The sequence below is a fragment of the Rutidosis leptorrhynchoides genome, unplaced genomic scaffold, assembly GCF_046630445.1.
Source record: "Rutidosis leptorrhynchoides isolate AG116_Rl617_1_P2 unplaced genomic scaffold, CSIRO_AGI_Rlap_v1 contig355, whole genome shotgun sequence".
NCBI lineage: Eukaryota > Viridiplantae > Streptophyta > Magnoliopsida > Asterales > Asteraceae > Rutidosis > Rutidosis leptorrhynchoides.
Genome location: NW_027266592.1, coordinates 1 through 12,790, shown reverse-complemented (window position 1 = coordinate 12,790; position 12,790 = coordinate 1). Strand labels below are relative to the sequence as shown.

The 12,790-nt window shown below is 38.3% G+C and overlaps 2 protein-coding genes and 1 pseudogene across 2 annotated transcripts; all 3 read right to left on the bottom strand.

Annotated features, from left to right (window-relative positions):
• Nucleotides 1-470: 470 nt before the first annotated feature.
• On the bottom strand, nucleotides 471-3,793 carry LOC139883116 (glycine-rich RNA-binding protein RZ1C-like). The gene is made up of 3 exons (XM_071867332.1): nucleotides 3,683-3,793; nucleotides 805-1,307; nucleotides 471-714 (listed from the first exon to the last, which is right to left on the bottom strand). The coding sequence occupies exons 1-3, from the start codon at nucleotides 3,791-3,793 to the stop codon at nucleotides 471-473; spliced, it is 858 nt and encodes a 285-aa protein (XP_071723433.1).
• Nucleotides 3,794-4,643: 850 nt separating this feature from the next.
• LOC139883115 (protein SEEDLING PLASTID DEVELOPMENT 1) lies at nucleotides 4,644-8,164 on the bottom strand. Its single transcript, XM_071867331.1, has 9 exons — nucleotides 7,682-8,164; nucleotides 7,139-7,353; nucleotides 6,717-6,867; nucleotides 6,423-6,614; nucleotides 6,114-6,276; nucleotides 5,764-6,005; nucleotides 5,390-5,566; nucleotides 5,136-5,297; nucleotides 4,644-4,931 (listed from the first exon to the last, which is right to left on the bottom strand). Exons 1-9 carry the CDS (start codon nucleotides 8,162-8,164, stop codon nucleotides 4,644-4,646), a joined length of 2,073 nt encoding a protein of 690 aa, XP_071723432.1.
• Nucleotides 8,165-9,052: 888 nt separating this feature from the next.
• Nucleotides 9,053-10,824, bottom strand: LOC139883106 (probable pectinesterase/pectinesterase inhibitor 21; annotated as a pseudogene).
• Nucleotides 10,825-12,790: the final 1,966 nt, after the last annotated feature.

Genomic DNA, 12,790 nt, shown 5'->3' with positions numbered 1-12,790 from the left:
AAAACAAAATAAAATTTTGATTTTAATGGGATTGTAGATTTTGAAATAAAATTAAAATAATTATAATTGATATAAAGTTAAAATAATTTCTTTTGATATAATATTTGACATATATTTAATAATATTTAATACAAATAATTATTATATAATTATTATAAGATATATTTAAATTATTAATTTTCAAATATACGGACTTTCCGTCCAACGGACGGGCCCATTGACTAGTATACTCTAATTGGGAATGCAAGGATGCAAGGTTTTATTAAACAAAATAAAATAAGGAAATGCTTGGAGTAAAATTAATATTGTATTAATTATCAAAGAACAAGAAACAATAAAAAACCAAGGGTCTATATTGTATAACATCAAGATCATTCAGAATTTCTGACTCTAAACAGTTAAGTTCAGGATTCAAAACATTAGAAAAAAAAGAACAAACAAAGACGGCCTAAGACTAACAAAGGATAAGTTCAATAACGATCAAAGGAACGTCCTCCTCCTCCTCCCCTGGCAGGTCGGTCATAAGGAGCAGGCCGATTCCTGAAGCCCCTCTCAACACGCCCTCCAACTGGACCTCCATTCCCATACCTATCTCCACCACGAGGACCAATCTCCCTCTCATAGCCACCTCTCTCTCTTCCATAGCTCTCATGCATGTATCGATCCGAACCGCCATACTTATCTGCCGGAAACCGCTCTCCGCCTCCTGAGTATCTGTATCAGCATGCATTATCACGCGTCAAATCATGTGGATCACTGCACCAAAGACAGAAAAAAGGGGGTGGAAACATTAAAAAGTCTTACCTGTCAGTGGCATAACGGTCACGGCTGGCATACCTATCTCTACTATCAAACCTTTCCCTTTCTCCTCCATAACGTCCTCCGTCATAGCGATCGTCTATGAAACGATCACGATCTCCACCATATCGGTCACCAGCACCTCCGAATCTAGGTCGCATAGAGAATGAATCTGGACCACCACCATTGGCACGGCCACCACCACCACCTGAAGGACAATCACGAGCCCAATGTCCGGAGCGTCCACACTTAAAGCACTCATCTTGCCCAGCAGGCCTATCTCTGCCTCCATAACTTGGCTTGCCATTAGAAGGATATCCTCCTCCTCTGTAACCACCAGAGTCTAAATCTTCTCCCCCCATCTTCGGTTGCGCCTTGTTCACAGAAATGATTCTGTCACCAAGCTCTTTTCCATGCATGTCCTTTATGGCATCATCCATAGCGCGGCGGTCAGCAAATGTGATAAAACCAAACCCACGTGAACGTCCAGTGTCCCTTTCCAACATAATCTACACGAACAGAAACAAGGGAAGGTGATGTCAAACATAGTACAGAATACATGTACAATAGAAGCATAGGACTGTTCCACTAATACTAATGCGTGGAAGAATCTTACAACAATTTAAGATACAGACAAAAACAAGTGATCGCAGATGACTTACCGTTTCTTTTGTTACTGTGATAAGGCATTGAATTTGATATAGCAATGAGATCTTAAACAAAACGGAAGAATCCAAAATAACAGCGTTGCCCACTGACAAATTGGGATCATGATTTCTGAAAGATCGAAATTTCTCATTTCACAACACAGATAGGACTTATGACCATAAAATCCCACAGAATCAGACCATGGCTCTTCAACACTAAACGAATCACACTTAAATTGGCTATCAGCAATGACATCCTAAAGGTAATGGTTCTGCCCGCCCCTCAAGTCATATCTCAACAAACATCTACTGCAATAAGTACACTTTACAATGGGTTGCCACCTCAAGTCAAACTTTAAACTTCTACTAGTATCAAGATAGGGAAAAGAACTTATAGCAACTACAGTTCCAGAAACATCAACCCTTCCGCAAACCAGAACAAACAGAGAGAATGGAATAGCCAAAGCAGAACGAAGATTTTTAAGCAAGATTCTCCATTCAAGCAGGAAGAAGATGGTTGGACATGCAGCAAAGAAAGACGGCCGTGGTTATTCAGCAACCCACACACAAAACACATATGGAAGGATAGAACTCAAATGATCTGTACTAGATTCAAAATCCTTCGAGCACTCAGTCACAGATGCATACTGGGTGTCTTTTGTGCACAACTGTCATAGAAGATGAAGAAAGAAGAAAGAAGAAAAGATATAACAGATCATGTGCAATTAGCAGCTACAAGCAGCAAGAACAAAGAGTTCAAGAGAGGCGGTCCAAAGAATGTACCCGGCCTTAAAAATTGATCCTAAATTTTCTAGGCACAGCCGCTCTCATCTGAGAAAGTGCCAAAAGTGGTCTCAAATCTTGTAAAGCGATTTCTAGAAATCCCTTTGCAGCTTTTTTGGTGGAAAGTCCAAGCTATAAAATTACGCATCTGAGACCTCTGGCAGAAGCAAATATTGCTAGGTGCTGACGAATTAGGAAAATTTCATTGGTTTGCAACAAGTGTCCGAAGAATAGACAAAATGTAAGGAAAAATTGAAGGTTGATTGAGGTGTTTTAGGCTTAATACATTTGAATTGAGATATTTATATAATATATTCATTTCCTTCAACGTATCGTTTATGGTGAGAAACGACTATTGAACACTATCCCTTAGGAATCATATAGTGGACTATCATGGAAGACAATCTTGTGCAACATGAGCAGAGTAAATTGTGTCGTCTATGTAAAGTGGATCTTGACTTGTTTCACAGACTTCAGAGCCTTTAGAACCTCCATCCACTTTCAAACAGCGTGCAAATGTAACATCAATAAATAACGGAAAATCCTATGAGAATGAAGCTGGCCAAGATAATTCATTCTGAAGAACATGCATGAAGAGATCTACATATCACCTTCAAAGATCACTGATCGTTTGTTCCCCCAAAATGTCTAGACCAACTGATATATGACAATTGACAAACATTACTTTTAGAAAACAAAATCAGGTTTCCTTTCTGGCCCAAACAAACTGCTTGTTGTGAAAATGAATCAAAACAGATAGTATAGTTCATAGCCAAACGCAATTTCTCAAGGTTTCCTGTATCATGCATCTTCTTGTTTAACCAATCATATCTTAAAACAATTTCACGGCTTCCAAATTCTTGAAACGGAACCACTAAAACTTCATGGCCAGATAATCATTCAAAATAACTGTACTGTATCACTCTAATCACACAAAGCTACGGCTTCAGAGAGCCAATTCATTTCCAGCTTTCCATAAAACAGCAGAAAAACAAGGAAAATCAATAGCTTGGAGAAATAAAATAACCGAGAATAAAGTATAAACCTAAGCTTACTACAAGATAGTTGCTAAGATGCTAAGTAAAAAAGCTGCTAAGATAATAGCCCAGAAAAGTCAGGTATATGAGATAAAGGCAAGTAAAAGAGAATCCACCAACAGAAGTACATGAAACAAGTCGTAAAATTTTCAATAAAGCAATTCATTGTGAATCAATATATAGATTACCCCAATATATCAGGATAATATAAAATAAAACAAAAAGCATTTCATAAAACAGCAAATAAATCCTCTAGCATTGGAGCCTCGGCAGAGAAATGAAAGATCATGAAATGAAAAATTTTCACTATGCAATAAATAAAATGCAGCTAAATAATAAAGGCAGATGACGAACAACAAATAGAGATCTCTGGAAAAACCATGAATAGAAGCTTGAGAAGTAAAACCAAATGGTTACCTGAGAGTCGACAACTTTGCCAAAGCGATTAAACGCATGCTCGAGCTCTCGTTCAGTGACGTTCCATGATAAGCCACCTACGAAGATCCTGTAATCGTCTTTGGCCGCCATATCTACCTTGACTTCTTTTGCATACACGAAGCTACAGCACAAAATCAAGTAATAAGCTTTCAAGCGTGAAAATAAACAGAAAAATCCTGTTTGGCTTAAAGGAAAATCAAGGTGAGCTAGCATAGGGATGCGCTTACTGCGTTTAGTCTGCAAATTTAGCAAAGATGTGTTGAATTTCAATTTTCACGTAATTGGCGAACCCTAGAAAGAAAGAGATCAGAGAAGAACAATTTGCTTGTATTCTCACCTCGAAGGCTCAATAGGCTGGGCTGACTCTTTCGGTAATTGTGGCCCATTAATCTTTTACTGTATATTCTTGGTAGATTGGGCCGTGATTAAGGACCTTGAACTTTTAGTGCTGCGACTTTTTATTTATTTTATTTTTTTTAATGAGGAAATTCCAGTCTGCCAGTGCCAGTGTGGTTATGGAAAAAAATAAAAATCAACTTATCAGAGTCTAGCTACCCATCTCTCAGGCCTTGGAAATAATTTTCTTTATTCACGATTTGAAAATTTCAACTATTACTACTAATCGACTCACTTGAAGTGAACGAAACTATAGCTGATAAAAGTTCGATTCTAAGCAATTACCCATACCAGGTTTCAACTTCTATGATTAATACTAGTAGTTACAGGAAAATGATACATGTATACCTTGCTGATGATCCAGTTCCGATGTCAGAAACAACGAACTATCCGATTTTCCTTTTCATATAACAGATTTAATTACAATTTACAAAGAGATGAGATACACAATATCTTACGACTGTACAAAAAGGTATGATGAATCAACTGAATGCTCATGAATGTATGATACACAATACATACAGTTGTGGTGGATATCGGCAAATTATTCAGGCAGCAACGGCAGCCTGTTGACACTAGTACCAGCATCACTGCAAGTTAGTGAATCTGTTTGTTTTGGAGTTGGCCTTGGGAAATTTGATGAAGATTTCTTTTTCAATGTAGTAGGAAGAATTTGTAGACGTGGGTTTTGCTCAGTACCGGAATTTTCAGCAGCCAAATGATAGCTTTCCACGAGTTCAAGCTGTCTTGCTACTATCTCGGATCTTCTCGGGAGAAGCTCCACGGCCTCTCCACCAGGAATAACTATGTACTCGATTGCGAGTCGAACCTCCTTCAAGAAGAAAAGGGATTTTAGTGTCTTGAGATCATAAGAACGAGAGTTTTAAAAAGTTATTACTCGTTAATTCTCTTCAGTTAGACAAGCTATTCTAATCAAATGTAGCAAAATCATAGGATTTCTGACTTTCATTTATGTATTCTAACCAACAATCATTCAGAAACTGCTAAATGCAATGCAACACAATACGACATGTACCTCCAAGGCATCAATCTCTTCTAGGGTGGGTTTTCTTTCTGGCTCATCGTCTTCAATTTCTATGTCAAGGGAATTTTTGTGTGGTTTCTTTGAGCTATGCCCAAAAGATTCTCTGCCAAGAATCATACGTACAGCTTTAACCATTCGTGCCATCGTATTGGACTGCAGAAAATCAGGGTGTATATATTCTGAGCATTGATGGATGCCTTCATATAATAAGGGTAAAAATAGAAAGAGACAAAAGAGAAAGATACCTTGATGACAAAAACAGGCAATTGATAGAAATTAGCAACACTTCGGATCCAAGGTATCTGCTTGATTTCGGAACTAGTTGCCAGAATTGCATCAGCTGCTGCAATGTCATCGGTTACTTCTATCTCGTCCTCCAGCCCCATTACCTCTGCTACTTGTAATAGATCAACTTCAAGGATCTAAGAAAAATTCGACAAAATGGTATAAGTAACATCTTTCCAAAACAAACAGTAGTAGTTTTTCACAGAAGAAGACTTAGAAGAGCAATCAAATCATCAACAAATACAGATATGAATATTAATTAAGTTCCCTAAATTAGTTGCAAAGTCAATAAGCTGTAGAGAAAATCCATGGCATGGGAACTTCTAGAACTTACGTTATAAGTATACACATAAACTGGTGAACTCCTCTTGGCCACTGATTTACTAGGGCTCCACTTCTTAGAATGAGTAGGATTATACTCTTCATTTTCAGCATCAGATTTCTCCTCCATTGGTCGCTCTTTGTATATAATTTTCTCAGGTTCTTCTTTGCGGGTTTGTTTCGATATGAGAGCAGTTTTAACAGAATCATCACTTCCAGAAGCCACTTGACGAACCTCAAACATAGGAGATTTTCCTATTTTACAAATTAACAATCATGTAAGGTTGCTTTTACTTATTTTAAGACAAGCTTATCAAAACTACATTATTGATGAATGCAACAAGACAAAAATATTTAAAATACCTGCTAGAATAGCATCTACAGTTGCATCTAATCTGTGATGAACACGACACTCGGTCTTAGATATCAACTCAACAGCACATGTGAATGTTGGTGGGCCCTTTCTTTCAAGAATTGTTTTCTGCACTTTTCTTTTCCTTGCTTCATCATCACCAAGTGTGACACTCTGTTTTCAGTAGTAAATAAATCACATTTGAAACCTTGTACAGTTCATTAAAATAACAGCAACCAACAATCTTCATAGTCATTATGGAATATATCTAAGCCTGAGGGAAGAGCATAAAAGGAAAGACAACTGAGGTTTTTAGGCACCTCTACTCCACCGACGAGGATTTGCAGAGAAGGGTTTTTAATAATGTTGTCTATGGTCATTCCATGAGCAGTCCCAACAAGCTGAACTCCTCGTTGTGCAATAGTGCTTGCGGCTAAAGCTTCAAGTTCAGTTCCAATTTCATCAATGATAATAGTCTCGGGCATGTGATTTTCCACAGCTTCAATCATCACCTGCATGCAGATTAAAGAGGATAAATGGATTAAATAAATTTATTTTCGTATATATTTGGTGGTTCTATGAAAACTGAAACCGAAGGAATGAATTCCACATACATTATGTTGCATATTGACATTAGGAACTTGCATCCTTCTTGCACGACCAATTCCTGCATGAGGGACATCGCCATCACCTCCAATCTCATTTGATGTATCTACAATGACGACTCTTTTCTTGTGATCATCGGCTAACATTCTAGCTATTTCTCTGCATCAAAGAAAAGTATCCAAACACATAAAAAACATTAAACATAAGCTGTATTTTATTACAGAGTGAGACAAATTCACGGACTTCATTCCATTAACAAGCAGTACTATTATGAGAAGGCACACAGAGTCATAGGGATCAGAAAACAAAGATGTTCAAAAGATTTTGTTTCAACCATCACTATGTTAAGCAACATGAACCAGCTCTAAAGAAGAATCTAAACTCAGTTCTTTTAAAGTTCTTTAAAGGTTTTAACAACTGAAATCTGTACCTGATTAATGTAGTTTTGCCAACTCCAGGTGGTCCTATGACCAAGATGGAGCCTCCTCCCTCAACTAAGTCACGGATGATCTCAGCACTCCCAGACACAGCTCTACCCACCCGGCAAGTAAGGCCAATAATTTGTGTTTTACGGTTTCGAATAGCACTAATACGATGTAAAGATTTATCAATACCCGAACGGTTGTCATCTGAAAAATCGCCAACCTAAGGCAGACCGGTAGCTTGACAGTTTAGTGAATAAATCAACCAAAAATCCCCATCATTTAATTTAATCATATAACGCAAACACACGTCACAGAAGTATATTAAATTAAATCATCCGACAAAGAACAAAATTTACTTTATTTAATGAAGAAAAGATAATTGCATTTTCACATTAAAAATAGTATTTAATTGGATTATTTAACTAAGTTAACTAACTTTTTCGACAGAAAGCCTTTTTATAATCATAAAATCCCATTGCAGTACCTAATTTCATCAACTATATAACTAACCATGGTGCAAATCAAACACTGGAGCTCAATGAAACTACCTTTGATATCGCATGTTTTAGATCCTCAGGTTTCACCACCTGTTCCGAAACCTCCCAATCCCCGGATGGAAATCTGGCCACAGGCTTTCTTCCCAAGTCCATCACAACCTCAATCAACTCCCCAATTTCTCCATGCTTGCCAAGCTCCTTCCTCATACTCAATGGCAACACATCTAAAAGCGTCTCCAGCTCAGCAGCCACATCTGAGCTCGAAGTAGAGGTCAAATTCCCAGAATCCTGCGACAACCCATTTTTCAACGGGCGATGATCTGATGGTCTACGGATTTCAGAGGGCGAAATCGACTGTGCAGACGATTTGGAAGAAGCAATTCGTTTATGCACGCGACCGGTTCGACGAAATGAGGCAGAGACGGAATATTGGAGGTAAGTGAGTGTGGAGATTGGGATTTGGTTGAGATTCACGGAGGGGGACGATGAATTGATGATGTCACACAGAAGAAACTGCGAACTCAAAGTCGTCATTTTTTATTGTTTCTGTGAAGGAAAGAAGAAGAAGAAGATGATTATGAAGAAGTTTAGAAAAAGAAGATTCGATAGGAATCAACTCCATGTACTCTGAGATTGGGAGGGAAAGTGGGGCCTACCATTTGGCGGGCTCACCCGTAACCACTCGCAAACAAAAGAGTTTTAACGACTGTCTTACCGCCAGTAGGACACGTGTCTATTTCTGTCCACACAATTTTTCTTCCCCCAAGAAGTCTAACGTACTAAACTATTACGCTACGCTTGCTCGTTCTCACCAGGTCTGATCTTGGGTGGACCGGACCGGTTCTGGTTATTGAATTCTGAGTTGTCAGTCATGAATCGATTTACATTTAGGTCTAGCTTATTCTGTTAAAATTAGTAAGAACTACCATACCATGAAATGTAAATCAGTTGAAATTTGGTTTGATGGGTCCTCTGAACCGACTCAAACAATTGTATGAAATAATTTCGGAGACTATCAGGCCCAAAGCCAACCAACGAGCGAGTGTTTTGGACAGAAAAAGTCAAAATCCCTAGGATGGTTAAAATCCCTAAATTGATTTGGGAATCGTCTTTTTTTTTTTTTCTCTGTTGGAGAGAGTTGGAGCATTTCAATTTTCAACAATGTATCCAGAGATTTCCCTTATTTTTGTATTTTACCAAGTGCAATCATGTGTTTATATTCAGTATAAATAATTTTATTATTCGAATTAATTTTCACACAGACAACTTTATTTTTCCATTTTAAAGACCTTGCGCCTATTTCATTGCACCTTGTGAAATTACACAAAATTTAATTTAATTAAGTCGAAGTCTGGGGAGACATCGCCTTCCAAACTCCAAAGAGACGACCTACAAAATATATACACATTTTTCTTTTCTTAATCAATTATTTTGGAAACCTGCAAAGAATTCACCTCCGGTGGCCGGAAGCCATTTGTTTCCGTCAAGGAAAGTTCCCACGGTGTATTGCAATGCTTCATTTTTATCGGTATTGGGAATGGCCTTATAGCCCTTCCACTTGACCCTTCCCTTAGTATCAGAACCAGGACCTGTATTGCCACACTCACGATATTCCAATGTGTTCAAGGCAAAATCACCGTCCCACGGTAACCATCCAGCCGGCTGAATGAAATCCGCCAATAAAGACTCCATAACCGCAGTCCTAGAATATTCCTTCCACGGTCGGCCCAAGTATGACTCAATCTTGAACCGATCGGGGAAAAGTTGTTGTTCCGGCACAATCTTACAGTTTTGTAACACCAATCCGGAAGTTTCATACTTGTAAGACCTGCCATGCGCTGTAATGGTGTTTTTCTGTCCGTCCATCGGTCTCCTCACGATGATCATTGAGTTTTGGATCACCACGGTCGCGTCTCCGAAGATAAAGTCAACTGTACCCGAAACGACGCAGTTTCGATAGAATTGTCGCTTCCCTTGAGTGTACAATGTGTCCTGGTAACCGTCCATCCTGCAATTGAAGAAAGCCACGTCCTGTGCTTGTGCACGAAGCGCGATGGCTTGGTGTCCTATCGCTCCAGCCGTGTTGCGGAATCCCATGTTCTTTCTGATGAAATTGTCGCCAAGAACATCTGCATGCATTCAGCTGCTGCAGTCAGATATTCGTATTCGTTTGACGGGCTATTAGATTTACACTAGTTAGAAGAAAGACAAAAAACTTACTGAAGGAGGCAGTATTTTGAGTAGTGATTCCATCTTTGTTACACCTTCGTCCAGAAACAATAGTCTTACTGGGTCCATCACCATACATAAATACATTGCTCACGTCCTTTGTAACGGTTACATACTCATCGTAAACTCCAGATTTAACATAAATAACGAATCGCTCTTTATTCTTTTTTTGGAACCGTGGCAAGAGTGGCACTGATCGTTTTAAACTGTCCACTGCCGTCCTGTGCCACGACTGCATTAGGCGGGAGATTGCCACCCCGTAGCTCCGCCAGCAATTTCCTATCGGAAGCAGCAAACCAGTACGGGTATCCGTCGTGGCCTAGGAGTTTCCGTCCAGCTTTAGGAATGTTGAGTTGGAGCCCCAATGAGCCTAGAACCGTTTGTATTTGAGCAACAATAGCCAACGCATTGCATGTAAGTTCTCTAGCATCGATCATACCGTCTTTCATATTTTTCTTCACAGGAGCTTTAGGGTCAAACTGATCCAAACACGATTCCTGATAGGAAATCACGGACGTTAACCAATTCTGAAGGTCGTGACCTTTACTTGCTAGTGTATATACGTTAGCATCCCCGAAGTCGTTAAGAATTGCTTGGAGTTGTTCCACCGCGTAACTCAATAAATCCTCACAATCATTCAAGGCCATTGTCGACATTGGATCGTTATTAGCCTCCTTGACTAGAGATTGCGGTAAATTCATTGCCTTTTGGACAGCGGCCATTGTTGAAACTATAGAAGCCTTGATGAATTCTTTAGGGTCACTCGTCGAGACATTGCTCATGCTATCCTTACATCTGTCCTGGTAAACAGTCGTGTTGCAAATTGTCGTCGCCATTTTCATCTGTGGCGTTAGATTCTTTTTGTCGCTATCGCTGCTGCCATTTTTCGAGATGGTTACGGCACCAATCACCACACCTACATCCAGAATTACAGAAACAGCTGATACGGCTACTTTGTTCACCATTTTCTTTTTTGTTTTCTTTTATTTACCCTTTTTTTTCTTTTGTAATATACAATTTTCCCTCTCCAGTCACAGGATCATAGCCGGAAGATTCCTACACTTCCCTATAGGAACGAAATATGATCGGAGAGAAAGATTTATTTATTTAAAAGATCAAACGATAGAGTTTCTCCCTATCCCATGTGTTTATTCACATTATGCTTCCATTGCTAGGAATTTTTAGGAAATTGTAGTAATACACGTCGACCTTTATTTTAGCATCACATTAGTTTGAATGGATGAGAGGTTTGATTTGACAACACCTATTTGGGATGGTGAAATATACTTTGGAGGTCCTGATTTTATTACAAGCCTCTAATTCCATCTGGGATCATCATCAGTTTTTGTAATTAGCATTTATAAGATTCTGTGGTTATCTCTAAAAATGATAAACGCCTTTAATAGTAAACAGGTCATTAGGAATTCACTTTGGCTGCACATGACGAAACGCAATTCTCTCGCAGACGGCCGTATTACAAATTGAAAATTTTCAGTTAGCAAAGAGTAGTGGCATTTCGGCAGTAGAGAGGAGCTCTCAAAATCCTAAATCTTGTGAAGCTACCATTTTTTCCCCTACAATCACAAAGAGTCTGTTTTCATAACCACAAACTTGTTACGCCAAGGCTCGCTCTCTTTTCCATCTCATCGATTTTATTCTTGCTAAAAATCTGTAATGAAAGGAACCAAGTCTAAGAAAATAAAGTTAATAGACTCCATTTTAAAAGTTAACAAATTTTAAGGACCTGTAGTGGCATTTTTATTTAAGACAGAAATCTTTTACCAATAAGAACAGAAGTCATTATCCAAAGTCCAAACATACCCTCCTATCCTTTGTTTAGTTAGTTAATGGGCGAGTAGGTTGAGGGTAATGGAAGTAATTTCATAGACAATTCAACCCTGTTTTTTCCGCCCACAAAAAAAGTCCAAACATTTCCCAGTCAGATACACGTCAGAGATAGATAAATAGTGCGAGAGAAAGAAATAAATTGATTAGAAATGTGGAGAAACAAAACTTGAAACACGTTAAAACTGTACCCACCAAAAATAAAAAAAGACAAAAAAATCGACACCATAATTTTATTTCATCTTCTTCCTCGTTCTTCACATGGATTCAAAAACAGTAGAAATGGCTGTTTAACTCGTGGAATTTATCATCGACCCATTCATAAAGCTTGAATTTTTCTTCAAATCATTGCGTGTAAATTCTATTTGTTGAGGTTAATGCTGATTGCTACAAGGGATCTGCAGTGAGGTATGTCCCATAATTTATTATTATTTTCTATTGCATTTACATATGTTATATTTTATTGTTTGCTTTATGGAATCTGCATTCTATAAGCCTTGAATTCTCTTTCATGTGTCTGCCATTAACAAAGTTTGTTCTTTTTTATCTGGGGGGTGAGAAAAAATTAATCGACTTGTGTGAAGTATATATAATGCTGAACTCATTCGATTGGGATTTGCATCTCATCTTAAAGGAAATGATTTTTTTTTTCCTTTATCATTTTGAAATACTAGAATTGCGGTTGATTATCATCGAGAGAGTTTTCTTTTCGCTTGAATTGTGGAATTCAAGATGGGGTTTCTGGGATCATGTGGGAAAAAAAATTCGATTCTGGGCATGTTTCGTGGAATGAACATAAAACTTCCTCGGTGTTATTTGTAAGAATTGCAGGAGGATTTAGTTTGATCGTATCGGTTTGAGCTATATAAGCAAACAGTCACTCGAGAACCTAGGAAAATCTACCTCTTAAGCTCAAATAGTGATCATTAAAATAAACTGGAATTCGTTGGGGGATTCGCAAACTTTTATTGTTGATGTGATGATGTCCAATGAATTGCATAGAAAGCTGATAAGCTCTAATCTTGTAGCTTTTGGGTTCTTTAAAGATGAAAATTGCTATGTTTTATTGCAGACAAGAATATTTTT